The sequence below is a fragment of the Vanessa cardui genome, chromosome 7 (assembly GCF_905220365.1).
Source record: "Vanessa cardui chromosome 7, ilVanCard2.1, whole genome shotgun sequence".
Taxonomy (NCBI): Eukaryota; Metazoa; Arthropoda; class Insecta; order Lepidoptera; family Nymphalidae; genus Vanessa; species Vanessa cardui.
Genome location: NC_061129.1, coordinates 13,140,115 through 13,155,488, shown reverse-complemented (window position 1 = coordinate 13,155,488; position 15,374 = coordinate 13,140,115). Strand labels below are relative to the sequence as shown.

The 15,374-nt window shown below is 31.1% G+C and overlaps 3 protein-coding genes across 8 annotated transcripts in view; 1 reads left to right on the top strand and 2 right to left on the bottom strand.

Moving 5' to 3' along the window:
- Positions 1-12,629, bottom strand: part of LOC124531035 (patronin) — a 57,517-nt gene extending 44,888 nt beyond the window's left edge. For 5 of the 6 annotated variants that reach the window (XM_047105443.1, XM_047105448.1, XM_047105444.1 and 2 more), the window contains exon 1: positions 10,087-10,326. In XM_047105443.1, the coding sequence (XP_046961399.1) occupies positions 10,087-10,206 (120 nt within the window). In that variant the 5' untranslated portion in view covers positions 10,207-10,326. Of the gene's footprint in view, positions 1-10,086; positions 10,327-12,232 lie in introns of those variants that run through there. The other variant, XM_047105446.1, reaches the window with a different exon arrangement.
- Positions 12,630-13,132: 503 nt separating this feature from the next.
- Positions 13,133-14,779, top strand: LOC124531249 (splicing regulatory glutamine/lysine-rich protein 1). The gene is made up of 3 exons (XM_047105749.1): positions 13,133-13,600; positions 13,690-14,003; positions 14,498-14,779. Exons 1-3 carry the CDS (start codon positions 13,210-13,212, stop codon positions 14,585-14,587), a joined length of 795 nt encoding a protein of 264 aa, XP_046961705.1. The 5' UTR covers positions 13,133-13,209; the 3' UTR covers positions 14,588-14,779.
- LOC124531250 (mitochondrial import inner membrane translocase subunit Tim13-like) lies at positions 14,771-15,311 on the bottom strand. Its single transcript, XM_047105750.1, has one exon. It carries the CDS (start codon positions 15,164-15,166, stop codon positions 14,894-14,896), a length of 273 nt encoding a protein of 90 aa, XP_046961706.1. The 5' UTR covers positions 15,167-15,311; the 3' UTR covers positions 14,771-14,893.
- Between the last annotated feature and the right edge of the window lie 63 nt (positions 15,312-15,374).

The following is a 15,374-nucleotide window of genomic DNA, read 5'->3' as shown; positions in this document are numbered from 1 at the left end:
TTGTAACTGGAACTACCTCCAATTACCGATCAAACTGTAATTTCTCACACGCATGCAGTTTCGATGACGATAATTGGATCAGATTTGACCTTGAACTTATCTTGTACCAATTTGTAGACTTTTCTCGATCGAATTGTCTACGGCTCGGCGATATCTTGTTTTTTTTTTTTTTTAAATGGTTAACCATCGACCTAAAAAATTAAATAGTAATCCTAAAATCGTTTGTAGGTTACATATTACGCACACAAATGTAATTTGTTACAATGAATTACAAAAGAACTTGCGTTTCTCTATATTTAATCTAACAATACATCAGAGAAACTTATTATTATGACTATATACAAGCGTTTATAACCTCTTATGTCATATCCAGTAATGCTATTTCGAAAGTAAGATCAATGAATTCGGCTTTTCAACAAAGTATTTCGTAACATTTATCATTTCGAATGAATGGCTGCCATAAAAGTTAGTAGGTTAACATTTAAGTATGATTTAAAATTACGTCTAAGCTATTTGCCGTAGTTTATTTAAAAAAAAATTGTTTCTGAAATCAGCTTGCAATGTTGCAGCACAGTGTAAAGCAAATATTAGCGCTTTCTAAGAAACTACGCATAAGAGATAAATGCAACGTAGCAATATCTCTACTCAAAAATATTATTCAGAGAAATAGCTCTTTCTGGGTCAATGCTAAGGGGAAACGAACACCCACTTTTATCGCCCACCCCGTTATCAACATGTTTCTTTTCAAGTGATTGGACGAAGGTGACAATAATTTTGTTTGCAGCTGCGACTTATAAATCACGATATATTCCGCAAACAGTTGCACTCGTAACGTAGTAATTAAAAATAAAAGTAAACAGCTTAAAGAATTATTATAGAGCAGGAAACATTGCGACATTCTCTAGAATGATTGATAGAAAATCCTAAAATGGTAACTAACAATTAGACAGGTTAGTCTACTGTTTAATAAGATGTAAGATATGACTGTACATTTAAGGTAAAAACATATACGACCAAAAACGAATTTCTTAAAACATTTTATGAGCAATAAGCAATACACAATTCCCAGAAGCTTATAATTTATCGAAACGTTTTATTGAATCGACAGATATAAATCGTTCAAAACAAATTTAAGCATTACACTGGATTCTAAAATTACGCAATCTAGACTATCGAAGGACATTAACAGTTACAAAAAATCATTTAAGACATAAATAGCTCATAAAATCTCCATAGTTAGATATGTACTAAAAGAAGTATTTTTTTGTTTAATATAATGTATTTGGAAAATTTATCCTTTAACAGTGGGGTAACAGTGGTAAATAAGTATAATCGTATTCCAGTTGAAGAGGTTAGTCAGTTAGGGTTACTTCAGATATAAAGGACAATCACCTTAGTTACAGTAGACACATTGGAAAGGTAAGGAAAATTTGATAATTATCATACCGAAAAAGTCTATAGGCAATAATAAACACCTATCAACAGCTGAACGATTCACCCGCCCGCCTATATATTTATAAAAAAAAAAAAAAACAATTTTTTCTCACGTCTCGATTTATCAAAATATTTTACTATTTATTTCCTTAAAGGAGAACTATTTGTAAAACCATAATAGCCTAAGTTGTGTACTTGTTGTTGTGATCATTAATAAAATTAATAAATCTTAATGAAATATGAAGAAATAGCGGACATCATGCGGATAGCTTTCTCTACCGGAAAGCCATTAAAGCTAGCTCATTCCGTCGTTAGATATCTCAACACCGGTCTTATAGTTAGCGACCTAGACTATTTAAGATGTTTTATAGCCCAAAGAGAATGGTTAATACCTCAATGTTATGTGACGTTTAAAACTTTGTAATTAAAACCGCTCGAGCTTTCTTTCATGTTATATGCAACGTTTGATAAATAGAAAACATTTTGAAGAAATAGATTGATGATATTAATGCTAATTTATCATAAGAGAACATTACAAGATCTTCTAAATATATTTGACACAATTCCATGATAATTGAAAGCAATGTACAATTTAAAAAAAAATAAGCATTTATATTTTTTTTACATATAATGTATCTGATATAAATAAATAAATTATAACAAGAACTCTATATCTCTTCTTTATCTTATTACTTATAATTCTGTTGAAATATTGTCATCGCAAACGCCACTTATGAAATTTTATGACCATAAAACATCCAATGTCTTTATGAGGTTGAGACGTGAGTTCAAGAGAAAATAAGCGCGGAAAATATTTCCGTAATACGATATCGTTGATCTGAGACGTTAACCATATTTTTGTATTATAATATTTAATATAGCAAAAAATCTAAAACCGACTTCATAAATTTTCATGCATGATAAAAACATAATTATTATTATTATATAATTACACAGATTGCATTAGCAATTTTTCATTTGTATTGAAACATCCTCAATTTAAATCTAATATAATCTGTTCAATGATATAAAAAGTGTTCAATTTTGTTTACTCTAAGCGGAGATATCGAGTCATATACATAAAACTGGCCATTCCAGTCCTTTCTAGCCGTATTCCACGCTTACTGGATTTTTTTTAAATTGATTCCTAGTTGAAGTTGATTCACAATCGGCGAAGTGATCAAGGAATATAAACAAAAAAAACAAGCCCATAAAAATCTACTATTTCTTTCACAGCTACCTACTCTTTAATTTTATATGGTTTGTTTTACAATACTGTAATATATGTTTAATAAATAAAATAGTTCCCGAAATGGAGCAAAAAACCTATCGTAAATTACTCTCTAATACTTAATTCTTAATCACATCATGACGTATACATTATCACTGATTAAATATAAAACAATGTACATAAAATATATCAAACCTACAACAATATATAAGTAGGCATATAAGTCAATAAAAATATTACGTCATATCTTCAAAACAAAACCAAGGCAAGAGGCTATTAAAGACGCATAAAATAATCGCACGAATCTCGCCTAGAAGATGCGATTTAACTCTAACAATGACCTTCATTCAAGGATGCTGACGGTTTTCACAGTTCTTGTAATGACATTTTCAAAATATATAAGAAACGAATATCCAATAACATACCAATGTACATATCGAGCCATTACCGCCAAATTATCGTAAGCGACACTTTTGTCGAAAAATCGTTTTTTATTGATACTAATATTTTAAACCGTAACGGACCGATACCTGTTGATAATTTCCTTAGAAAAAAAACCGTTACAAAGTTATAGCAAATGCTAAAATTATCGTGAATACATACGTTTTTAAAGTCTTAACGTAAGCGACAATAGGCATTTTTATCTTATTTGACTAATGACCGTTTTTTTTTAGCGCAAGCGACCCTACTTAATATCGCAACCGACATTAGTCCTTGATCGTAAGGCGCTTACTATAAAGAAACCTGTCGTGACATATTTATTTCCGCGAAAGTTATTAGGATGCAACTAACATCAAAAAAATAGTTTCACTCATAATAACAAATAATCAAAAACAAAATCAAAATAAACTTTGTTCAAGTGGGCTTTTACAAGCACTTTTGAGTCGTAAAATTAACTTTTTAAATAGTGTTTTTTATTGTGTAGTATTTGAATTAATTGAGTTATAAGTGTACTGCAAATAAGAAGCTCAAACATTTATCAAATAAAAAAGTAATGTCGACTTCAGCAGCTAAGGTATGTATTGTATTTTAATTTTTTTAAATGAATGCAAGAAAAATGTAATATGCATACAATTTATCGCCTGTAATATTGTTCTCCCATTTTAATTGTTGGTGTGTTAGATTAGTATTGGTTAAAAAAATAGTTAAGTTAGGCCATTCTCGTTGATACGAGAATGGCCTCTATTTTACCTAAGTTTAATTAAAGAAACAAAGAGTGGATGACAGAAAATTCCTTAACGATCTCTCAAAGACGGGTTCTTAATAGGTTAGTGAGCACACTTTTTTTACTACAACTTTATCCGTCCGTTTATATGTTTTACATCATGCGATTCTTTTTAAGATATCTCTTATTTGTTATAGCTAATATCACCACTCCCCGCAGAAAAAAAGCTATCATGAAACTGCTTTTCCCGAGAACATACAGCAAGATGCAGAGGCTTTAGTTCTTGATCCATTCTTTCCTAACAGGCAGCAACAACGATATTAATATAGACCCTACACTAACTGTGACGACATCACGGTCTGATACCGTTTTAAATTCTGAGCAAAATACCAATCCACGTATAACAATAACTCTAAATAAACTTGTTGATTATAGTGATTCTGATACTGAATATCCTTATACTTTAATGGATTTAGATAATCAAAATGAAATTGCACAAGTAGATATAATAAATTATGATCAAACTAGGGGATCCTGATTGCATTGATCAAATCAAATCAAATCAAAATAAACTTTATTCAAGTAGGCTTTTACAAGCACTTTTGAATCGTCATTTTACAATTAAGTGAAGCTACCATCGGAAAGTAGATTCTTCCGACAAGAACCGGCAAGAAAATCAGTAGTTAAACTTTTTTTAAATTTAAAAAATACAAAGTCATGTTAGTCAAATACGATTATTTAAATTAATATATCCTGCTTGGAAGTCAACAAGTATTAACTCCACGCTTTTTTATCATCTATAAAATCTTGTATCGAATAATACGCTTTTTCTAGCAATGTATTTCTTACAAACGATTTGAATTTACGAAACGGCAAAGTTAAAAATGTCTGCGGAATTTTATTATAGTAACGGATACCTTGCCCCAAGAAGGATTTATTGACTTTGCGGAGTCGGAAGCTTGGCGTTATAAGCTTATCCTTACTCCTAGTGCACATACAATGATTATCACTGAAAGTGATCAATGTTATTGTGAATATACATAATATTGTTGTAAATATACTGTGACGCAACAGTGAGTATTCCTACTTTGTTAAAAACATCCCGAAGAGAGTCTCTTATTAATACAGCCTAGCACCAGTTCATTTTTGACCAAGAAGAACTAAACGGGAAGTCTTTGGATATCTACGACAATAATGCCTGCATTGATAGTGAATACTCATGGAAGCCCGCCTCATCGTCCAGTGATTCGGATGGACATGAGTCACCTCAAGAGACGAGTGTTGGTCAAAGAGGATACAGAAAAATAAAACCTTTACCAGAACGTCTTTTATCAAAAAAAAAAATCGCAACGCTGCTGTAGGGAAATCTGTGCAACCTCATCCTTGTTGTTTGAATAAAAGATGTGGTAACTCATGTTCAAATAAATTTACTGAAGATGATCAGGCTAATATCCTTGAAAACTATTGGGGATTAGGTTGTAACAAAAGACACAAAGGTTTCCTACTGTCATGTGCTAAAGAGAGGCCGATTGGCAGAAAAAGAGCTAGTAGTAATGTTCGTAAAATATCATACGATTATTTTATAAACTATAATGGATAGCCTATTAAAATATGCCAACAACTTTTGCTTAAGAACCTAAACTTATCTCAAATGTCTTTAAGATACGCTATCGAAAATGCCAATAATTTTCTGAATACCGCTTGGGAAAGCAAAAAAGCTCTTCCTACATATAATAAATCTGGTGAAGTAGAAGTCGCACAGTTAAAATCGTTCATTGAGATGTTGCCTGCTGTTCCATCCCACTATTGTCGCAATAAGAGCACAAAAGTGTAATTACATCAAAAATTTCAAAACATATCGATTCTATACACATTGTATGTTGTCACTTCAAAGAAAAGAATCTAGAATGATGATTCCATCAAGAATATTTAAGTATGCGGCATAATGAAACCATACGTGATGCTTTAGCTGAAACGGACGAAGTATGATGCAAATAATGAGAATTATAATACTTTATTTAATTTTATATAAGTACGTTGTTATATGTATAATTTGCTTGATCTCATTATTCCAAATGATTAACATAAATATATTTTTAATGATACAAAATTTATTTTGTTTAAAAACTATGATGGAACAGTACGTGGTGTTAAAGCGGACGAAGTAGATTCGTACCACAAGAAATACTTTATTTTATTTTATATACGTTGATTGATCTCATTATTTTAAATGTTTGATATTATGAATAAATATATTTTTAATTATATATGTGACTATTTCATTTAAAAACCTTTTAAAATGCTTATTTATTTACAGTTTTATTTACTTGGAAATAGTCATTTTAATAGACATTTTTATCGTAAACGCCAAAATCACGATCGATTATGACAGCAAAAATAATGTAAGCGCCATAAATGGCATAAATACTTATAATTTTCGTTTTATTTTCAATTATATATTTAAATGTTTAAAAAATATTAAAGTATGCGAAATTTTTATTTCCTAGCACGCTTCTGTATAAAAATATTTAAAAAAAATCGTCTCCTGTAAAATTTGGTTTTTGTCGGTTACGCTAAAACGGCGGTAAAGGCTCGATATAGTCAACATTTAAATGAACTAAATATTAAAGAATTACATTACCGATAATAACGATTTTATATTAAAAAACCAAAAACGTGTTTTGGAAACTACATAAGAGCCTTAAGTCCGCTCTATATTTCTGAAAATTTAATAAAACTGATACCATTAATCCAGACTCAATGAGTGCTACCTCCGCTCACTGATGTAAAAAAAATATTCATCTCACAACGTCAATGCACTGCGAACATTGCCAACATTTGATTTAAGTTCATTTGTTTGTTGTGTCTGTAATTACACTGGCTCACTGACCTTTTAATTCAGGACACAGAAATTCTACGTATTGTTGTTGTATGATATAGTAGAATAATTGATAAGAAGGTATCATCTTCCCACAAGATGCACAAGATTCTATAGCCAGATTTCTTTACAAACGAACTATATACATTTCGGTTTTTATCATCTTATGACATTGATAAATAACCTATTTCAATGATCGCTAAAGCTAATAATATAATTGTTACGGAACATTGAATTAGATGTGCCTACATAAGAGTAACAAGGTCCACGCCTTATAGGACATCGGTGGGCGGAAGTATGCGAGAACAGCGGCCGTTCGTCTGTTGCAAGATTCTCGGTCATCTCCTAAACGAGTACAACATATTTATTTATAGATTTATACTTTTAAGTCTTACTTCGATAATATTGATAGTCAAAATAGCGAATGACATATTTAAAATACGAACATTTTTGTAGATGAAATTAAAAATAATACAAAATTCCTTATTTAAAAAAATGAAACAATGCTTGTCTCGTTTGAAATGAAAAATTCATGTAGGTACAACATCACAGAACTTGTTCAGACGTGTTGCCATTACCATAAAAGAAAATTGTAAATTTCTCAAGGCTCAAGGGCAAAAGATTTGACCTTTCCACTTACGTACCAAAAACAAGACGAAATATATATCTACAAGAACACATGTCGTTTGATTTAGGGATTTCCAATTATCGAAATTAATTTGATTGTAATAACTTTGAAGTTAGTCTATGATTCGTAGCATTATTTTACAAATAAAATAATTAATGATATTTCGAACTGATAAAATTTTCTAAAGAATTAAATACAGTTACAATCTCGACGATTTAGTTAACGGATATAAATAAAACAGCTAAGTGAATAACTGTAATGATAATTTCAAATATCGTCATTGAATTGTTCTTAGCTCTACAAATTGCTTAAACCTGATTTCCAATACAGATTTTGTTATATAATACGAGCAATGATTATTGATTTGCTTGAAGTCTCTCCAATCTACATTACTACACAACTTATTTAATCCGATTTTATGATAAAAACTCTATCAGCGTTGAACCAGCTCACTCTTGGAGGCTAATTAAATAAATTCTGATAGCCAACTTAAATCGACCGTATCTTAAAAAAATTGTCAAAGTATTTATATATAAACACATTTCTGTATTGTTACTAATATAATAATCAAAATTACTTAAGTAACATATTTTTTTTAAAAGTAAAGCAACGTGAGAATTTTATATATGGCAAAGGATATGTTTGTATCCGTAAGTTTTTGTAACATTATCGAAAAAGGTAAACGAGGAAACGGCCGCACAGTAAATCAATGAGGTAATGATACAAGGTGATCATTAACACGACAATCATTCTAATGAGGTTTAAGTACATGAATATGCGGTAGAATCAATTACATTAAACTTAACGACATAGATGACAAACAGACTCCGATACATTTAGCACTTAATTGACATTCGAGCTAAAGTGTAATTTGCATCTCTAATGGAATGTTTAAGGACACTGGTTTTATCGAGTCACGATTAATCTAGATCCAAAATGCATAGTTAGTTCCTCAGCCTGTACTGAGTAATATACTTGAATGTTTACAATTCTTGACAATCGTTTTAAAACCTTTATAATTATTATCATAAGAAAATACTTAATAAAAATAAAGAAAATAAAAATGATAAAAAAGGTAAAGGGTACTTTAGCTAATTAGCCTTTGAACCAAACAACTCAATCAAAAATGAGACAGAAAGAGAAATCGGATTATTGACGCAATTCTTTTGGTGGCATTTCCTTAAATTTGTATCAAATCGCTAAGAACTACTTTATCTATAGAGATTACATCAAGTAAAAAGGCTTGAAGATATAGCGAGTCACAGAACCAGATAATTCGCTAATGCAATACGCGGCTATATAATAGTAAATATACCATAAGTTAAGACATAAAAAAAATCGTCACGACTTGTGTTTTTGATTCATTCACTCTGTATTTGTGACTAAAAACATTACTGTGGGAAAGGAAATTGCGAACAAAGCCTCCACTCTCCATTTTATTATCGCTTCAAACGTGTCTGTAGCTTGATATTTTCTCTGTCTATTGAATTATGACGGATCATTTTACAATCTCTTATTTGACGTTAAATTTTGTAATAAAAAATAAACTCTCATACTATTTTAAGACACTAAAGTTATCCATATTTACTGAGATGTAATAACTCCTCAAATATGCTCGTAAAGAAAGTCATTGCGCTGCTCGGTCACCAAAGGTGTTTAGAAATTATTCATATGCATTTATTGAATAGTATTCTAAACAAAAACATAAAAAGTCAAACAAAGTTCTTTATTAAAACTAAAGAATTATTCAAAGAAGAAACAATCTTCAGAATAGGTTAAAATCAATGTAACCTATTTTGTGAATTGTTTAGCTTTAAAGTAGATGTTTAACATTATTTTAATTGGGAAACGAATCACACATTACTTTTAATCTAATTTACACAATCCCATAGTAACTGGTGTGGGTAAGAAGTGCATAAGCGCCGGTAAGATCTTGGTCGGGTAACCTCAGCTACATTCATAGAGTTAGAGACGAGCTCCTTTCGCGTGCAACCAACGAGCCGTGAGTCTACGAGATGTGGCTACGGTCTGATGCCCTAACCTTGGGCGCACCATCCTGTCTATTCCCTAACGTGGAGGATGACATCATGAACAGAAAATACTTAACAATCCATGAAAATACTTAGCGCGGCCAAGGACGAAATATCAATCGATGGTAATATAAGAGACGAATATTAAAAAGGAAAGTAAGGTTATTGACCTCACGGCGGACGATTTCAGTAACTGATGGCTGTTCAGATTCTTTTTTTAACTACAAAATTTGTTCCGAAACGGGCACGACAATTTCCTACGGCAACATCGAACGGAGTTTAAAAATATATAATATTGCTTTTAAACAGTCCAGCAAATTAAGAAAATTATTAGGCATTAGAGCTCACGCAGAGTGCTCTAGGCGCCAATGCAATCTTAATAGTCATTGTAATGATTGTTAGAAATAACGCATGACTTTCTAAGCTTTTGTCTTAAAAATAGTTTTGCAACCAGATTTCTTTGGCCTCGGAATACATAAACCTAAATACTATTTCGCATCAAATATGTATTAGTTACGTCTTTTCATATACAAGCTTATCGTTTCTAAATATAATTCGTCATAAACAAAAATATAGTTATCATATTTGAATACCAAATGAAACATAGATAATGTATAATACAATCTTTCACCTACACCTGGATCGAAACATCAGCATTCCATACGCATAGCGTATCGCTCATCAATGTAACAGTGCTTATATCGCAATAGGATAACTTACCGAGACCGCGACAGAGGCGCTCGGAACAATACCGGTGTTTTCCGTTTCTTGGCCATCAGGTGCGCTCAGAAATCGGCGAAGAGTGCCGTATCCAGACGCTGAGGCTACCATGGCTACCATTATTAATGCACACACTACACAATAACCACTGGACGCTCACGTGGACATCACTTTAGCGGAGATGGATACGCGCGCGGCGTGCTGCGCGCCCGACGCGTTTCAACTGCCTGCGCCTGGGCCGACACGCGCCCCCCTACCACGGCGTTGAGGATTGTTTGACAATGAGATAAGTATGTTAACATTGAATATACATCGCGATTAGAGGACATAACTTACATGCTAAGTTATTCTAACTGATTTATAGTATCAGGATCAATAAAATCTATTTTTCCAAACATGTTAATATGATTGCCAAAAAAAAAAAAAAAAAATGCCAAAAAAAGTGTAAGTAATGGAAAATAAATATTAATATGTTAAGTAAATAAACATACAAATGTATCATTTAGACCCAAAATGGAGTCATAATGAAGGATACTGGACATTTTATATGTTATTATAAAGTATTTAAGGAAAACTAATGTTCACTAGATTAACAAGAGTATGTATATGAACAGCCAATAAATATTGTCACTTAACTTTACATTAATTTGGTTCTAAAAATATTTTTCAATCAATTTGAAGAATATTCCAAGATCTTATTTATTTGCATTTAATTTTTTATATCTATTAACATTAAAAACAATATGGTTACAAATGAAGCTCAATTAGTGTATGAGATTTTTAACAGACAAAAAATAAGCTCAAACCAAAAACTTTTTGTTAATAATAAGTTATGATACAAATTCTTTTATAAACTATCTTTTAACTAAGTAATGGGAAGAGACTATCTTTTTTTATCCCACAGATGACAAAGAGATGTTTATATTTTTTTATTACAAATAATAACATTTTGATTAACAGAAACGGCAATATTGGCCAACTATGTATACCAAAATTGACTAATCGCTACTAATGATAATATATAATGGTAAATGCAGATGTAACCCATGTATGTTCATGCCTAAACTGATGAACTCATTTAGATGAAATTTGTTGTTTGGGTCCCAGTCCCAGTGAAGGACATAAAAGGTATAATTAGGTTACTCTTTTATCAAGAAAATCATTACTTAAGTAAGTGACATAGGAGATGGAAGTTTGTGTGTGGAATCAATCATTTTCCAAGCAAGGAATACTCTTTATATTTAAACAATAATTGAGTATTTTGAGCAATCACATTCTTTAGATGATTTATCCTTTAATATCAATGTCAAACTCTGATTGACTTGAACATATGTACAGTTTTCGGCACACAAAAACACTTGATAAGAGAGGAATTTTGAAAATTTCAATGAAGGTGAGAAACTATAAACTTTACCCACATGCAGTATAATAGAAGTGTTACATTTGTTATAGGGTAGGACATATGAATATACCACTTCTGAATTAATTTTAAAATGTTATTTAAAAGTTTTATATTTATTTGACAGAAGATACTGAAATAAATTAATTCTAAAATAATTGATATATCCCCAAAATCTCATAGTCCCAAAAGTCACATAACTGTGGCCTAGCCTTGTTTAAATTTATGCCCTTACTTATAAACATCTACAACATATTGGTATCTACAAAAAGATGGTTCTTGAATATCATTATTTTGAACTATATAGTAAGTTACTGTCCAATATACTTAGTAATACACGCAGCAAAATTAATTGTTGAAAGTTTAAAACAAAGGTTGTACATGCTATACATATATATGAAATATATCTGATATTCCATGTTAGGCACATAACAATGTTCTAATAGCAATAATTTATTCAACAGGAGTGTGGGCAGTCAACTTCACCCACACTTTGCCTTGATTTGTTTAGAATGATTTAAAGGTGACTCCACCACTTAAATTTCGGATCTATAACACTTACAACACAATAATACAGTAGGCATTCAGATATATGATTTTTATGACTAATACCAATCTGCATAAATGTATGGAATAAAATAATGAGCAATCAGTCTTAACAAAGTTTTTTTATCGATATATACGTCGACATGTGCGCTGAAAACATAAATTGTCCGCGACCGGCAATTATAGACATCTCAAACTCACCTGTTTGGTGTCCACAGTGTCTGTGGCCTCCATGTTGGCATATGTACGTTCCTGCCTCTCCATGACTTCGAAAACATCAGAAACGCCTAATCCATCGACTGGGCATTACAAAAGCACACAATACTCCCATAAACATAACAATCACGATGGTACAAAAATTTATAACGAAACAATGTCAATGATCCAACTAAACACGTTCAACACTTTGAATCTACTACGCCAAAAGAAAAGGTACTAATGTCTTATTACTCATACCATTGGACACATTCTGATTATATTATCAAGAATACAGTACACCAATATCCAATTTTATATGTAAAATTAAGAAAACACTGCTCATCACCATCTTAAAATTTCACGCATTCCGTCATCGAGGCCGACTGACTGTGGTCGCTGCCCTATCTTACGATTCTATTTACGCATCTTTTTTGAATGTCATGACATAAAATCTAAAAAATATTAATCTTAAATATTTTGGTGATAAGAGAAGTAATGATAAAATAAACACAAAGTAAAACCTTTTTATTAAATAATGGAAAAATTGGTTCTTTTATAAATATTTGAACAGTTTTTACTGAATAACGAATATTCGGAACGTATTAACTACTAAACATAACTAAGTATTATACTGCCATCTATGATTTTACAGTGAAAGTTTTTCTTACAAATTCAAAGTTTAACCGAATTTGTCACTTCTATATTCAATCACAATAAAACAGACCTATAAAATAACATATTATTCTAGTAAACAATTTAAATTATCTCCTCTTTAGATAATCACATACTTTTTTATTTAAAATTAACATGAAATAAAAATTTGAATAATAATTTTAAGAAAAATAGCCTTCTTGCTTATTTATGTCAATTGTCAACGTCAAATTGCCAGTACGATGTAGGACTGTGCGTTTGCGTATGAACTATGAAAATATAAGCAAGTTAAATAATGCTTGAATTGGTTTAGAAATATATTTGCACAAATGCCTCGAGAAAAGAGCAGATATCGCGACAAAAGAAGTTCATCTTACAGTTCAGAATCGTCATACGACCGTAAAAAGTCTAAAAGTAAACACAAACGGCGTTCTCGCTCTAGAGATCGATCGGAATCAAGCAGTCAACGACGGAAACGATCAAGTTCTCATTCAAAATACAAAAGAAGGAGTTATTCCAGGAGCGTTTCGAGGGAACGATATGAGAGCAAGTCGAGACGTCGGTCATCTTCGCGTTCAAGATCTAAGAGGTCCAAACATTCCCGAGAGCGTTCACATTCAAGATCTAACTCTAGGAGCCGCTCGGCATACAACAAGAGCAAGCGAAAGAATAGAAAAAGATCACGTTCTTCTAGTAGTAGATCCAGTTCATTTGATATAGGTATGTATTTAATTTCCTTTATAATAAAGGTAAAAGTGAATTGAAATAATGAGTAGCTTCCAGACTTATATACTAACCTTTCTTTTCAGAACCTCGTAAGTTTAATATAGATGACACAGAAACAAAGATTGAGAAAGCAATTAAAGCTGCAGAGGCAGTTGGCTTAACCATGACTAAAATACCAACCTATGAATACAAGGAGGTAGAGGTCAAAGAAGAAATGCCAACAATACATGACAGGAATCTTCTGGCAGAATTAAATAGTGACTCATTTGTGCAAAAATCATTCACATCCTCAAGAAACAAGAAACAAAACATTGTTATTGACTTAAATACAGAGACTGTGAAGGTTGCGGAGCCAGAATTTAAAGAACAAAATGATGATTCCATTATAAACTTTGATGTAAGTAATATTATAAACATATTTTCATATATAACTCAAATTTTAGTATATATGCAAAACCTGAGAATCAACAGTGCCTATATGAATGCATATTGAATTGAAAAATTTTAGTGAATACTAACTAAATAGATGGTAATTAACTATAGTAGTGAAGTATTTTTTTTTTTATTCAACTTTATTGCTAATTAATTTGAGCTCATTCAGTAATTCGTATGGAAAATGATATTCAATGTATAATTGTTAATAATCTTTATCTGTATCTGAACATACCTTGTGACTTAATTATGTAACTCTGTCTGGATGATTAAGAAAATACTTTTTATACAAATGACTATTTTTTTTCTAAATATAGTTTCTAAATATTTTTTTTTATTTAATTTAAATTTTTTGTTTTGGATTCAACATGCATGAAACCAGTATATTATTTGTAATAGATTGTTTTTCCTTTCGAATCAAGATTATTCAAGTTGCATTAAAATTTCATCATTTTTCAGGAAATCCCCAGTCAAGAAGAACGAATGGAGATGTGGATTAAGAAATTGTATCAGTATAGAAAGAAAATGCTGAAAGATGAAATGCAGTGACGTTCATTATAAATCTTTAGTATGTCAACTACAGAAATGTGAAACAATATGTACATATTCATAAAATTCAAACGGCATCATTCCATCTTCAGTTTTAGATTTCAATTATTTTTAATGCAAAGTATTTATTACTTGTGTATTTCATAATTATACAATGTTCTTATTATAAATAAAAGGGAGACATAACCTAAATCATTTTTTATTAAACACAACAAGTATTAGACGCAACTCACAATTTTAACATGCCCTTTACTACAATCTCTATATTTACAACACAGCGTAAGCTTAACACTTCGTAACGAAGTTTTACATGTTGTTTCTCTCTCTTTGGATTCGACTGCTGTAAGTTCGGGAGACAAGATTCCAGGAATCCATGTATCGGTCCATGCACATTGCTATGCATTTTTGTTCTGAATTGTCTAAAGCTGTTCCAGGTTTATTGATACACTTTTTAAAACATTTCTCAGACATTTTGGTCAGGAGTTCTTGTGCATTAGCTATCGCGATTTGTTGCTTGACCTGGTCCATTAACTCTTCCTTTTGCGCTCCGCTTAACGACCCGGTAGATAAGGAATCCATTTTTGATATAACAATTTTATTGAGTCGTACCTATTCAACTTTATACTGAAATTATTTTATGGAAAATCCTAACCTATAAAATATTAAATTTCACTGATTGGGCGAACTAGGCTCAGATCATAGAGACGTAATATAGATAAAGATAAGTCAATAACACCATAGTCAAACATAGTCTTTTTTAAATATAGCTCCGAATTACAGAGATTTG

Excerpts from the sequence above, each read along its gene's own strand:
- LOC124531249 (XM_047105749.1), top strand. The coding sequence starts at position 13,210 with ATGCCTCGAGAAAAGAGCAGATATCGCGACAAAAGAAGTTCATCTTAC. Across the intron at positions 13,601-13,689 it reads ATCCAGTTCATTTGATATAG|AACCTCGTAAGTTTAATATA; the intron begins GTATGTATTTAA and ends CTTTCTTTTCAG. Across the intron at positions 14,004-14,497 it reads ATTCCATTATAAACTTTGAT|GAAATCCCCAGTCAAGAAGA; the intron begins GTAAGTAATATT and ends ATCATTTTTCAG.
- LOC124531250 (XM_047105750.1), bottom strand. The coding sequence starts at position 15,166 with ATGGATTCCTTATCTACCGGGTCGTTAAGCGGAGCGCAAAAGGAAGAG.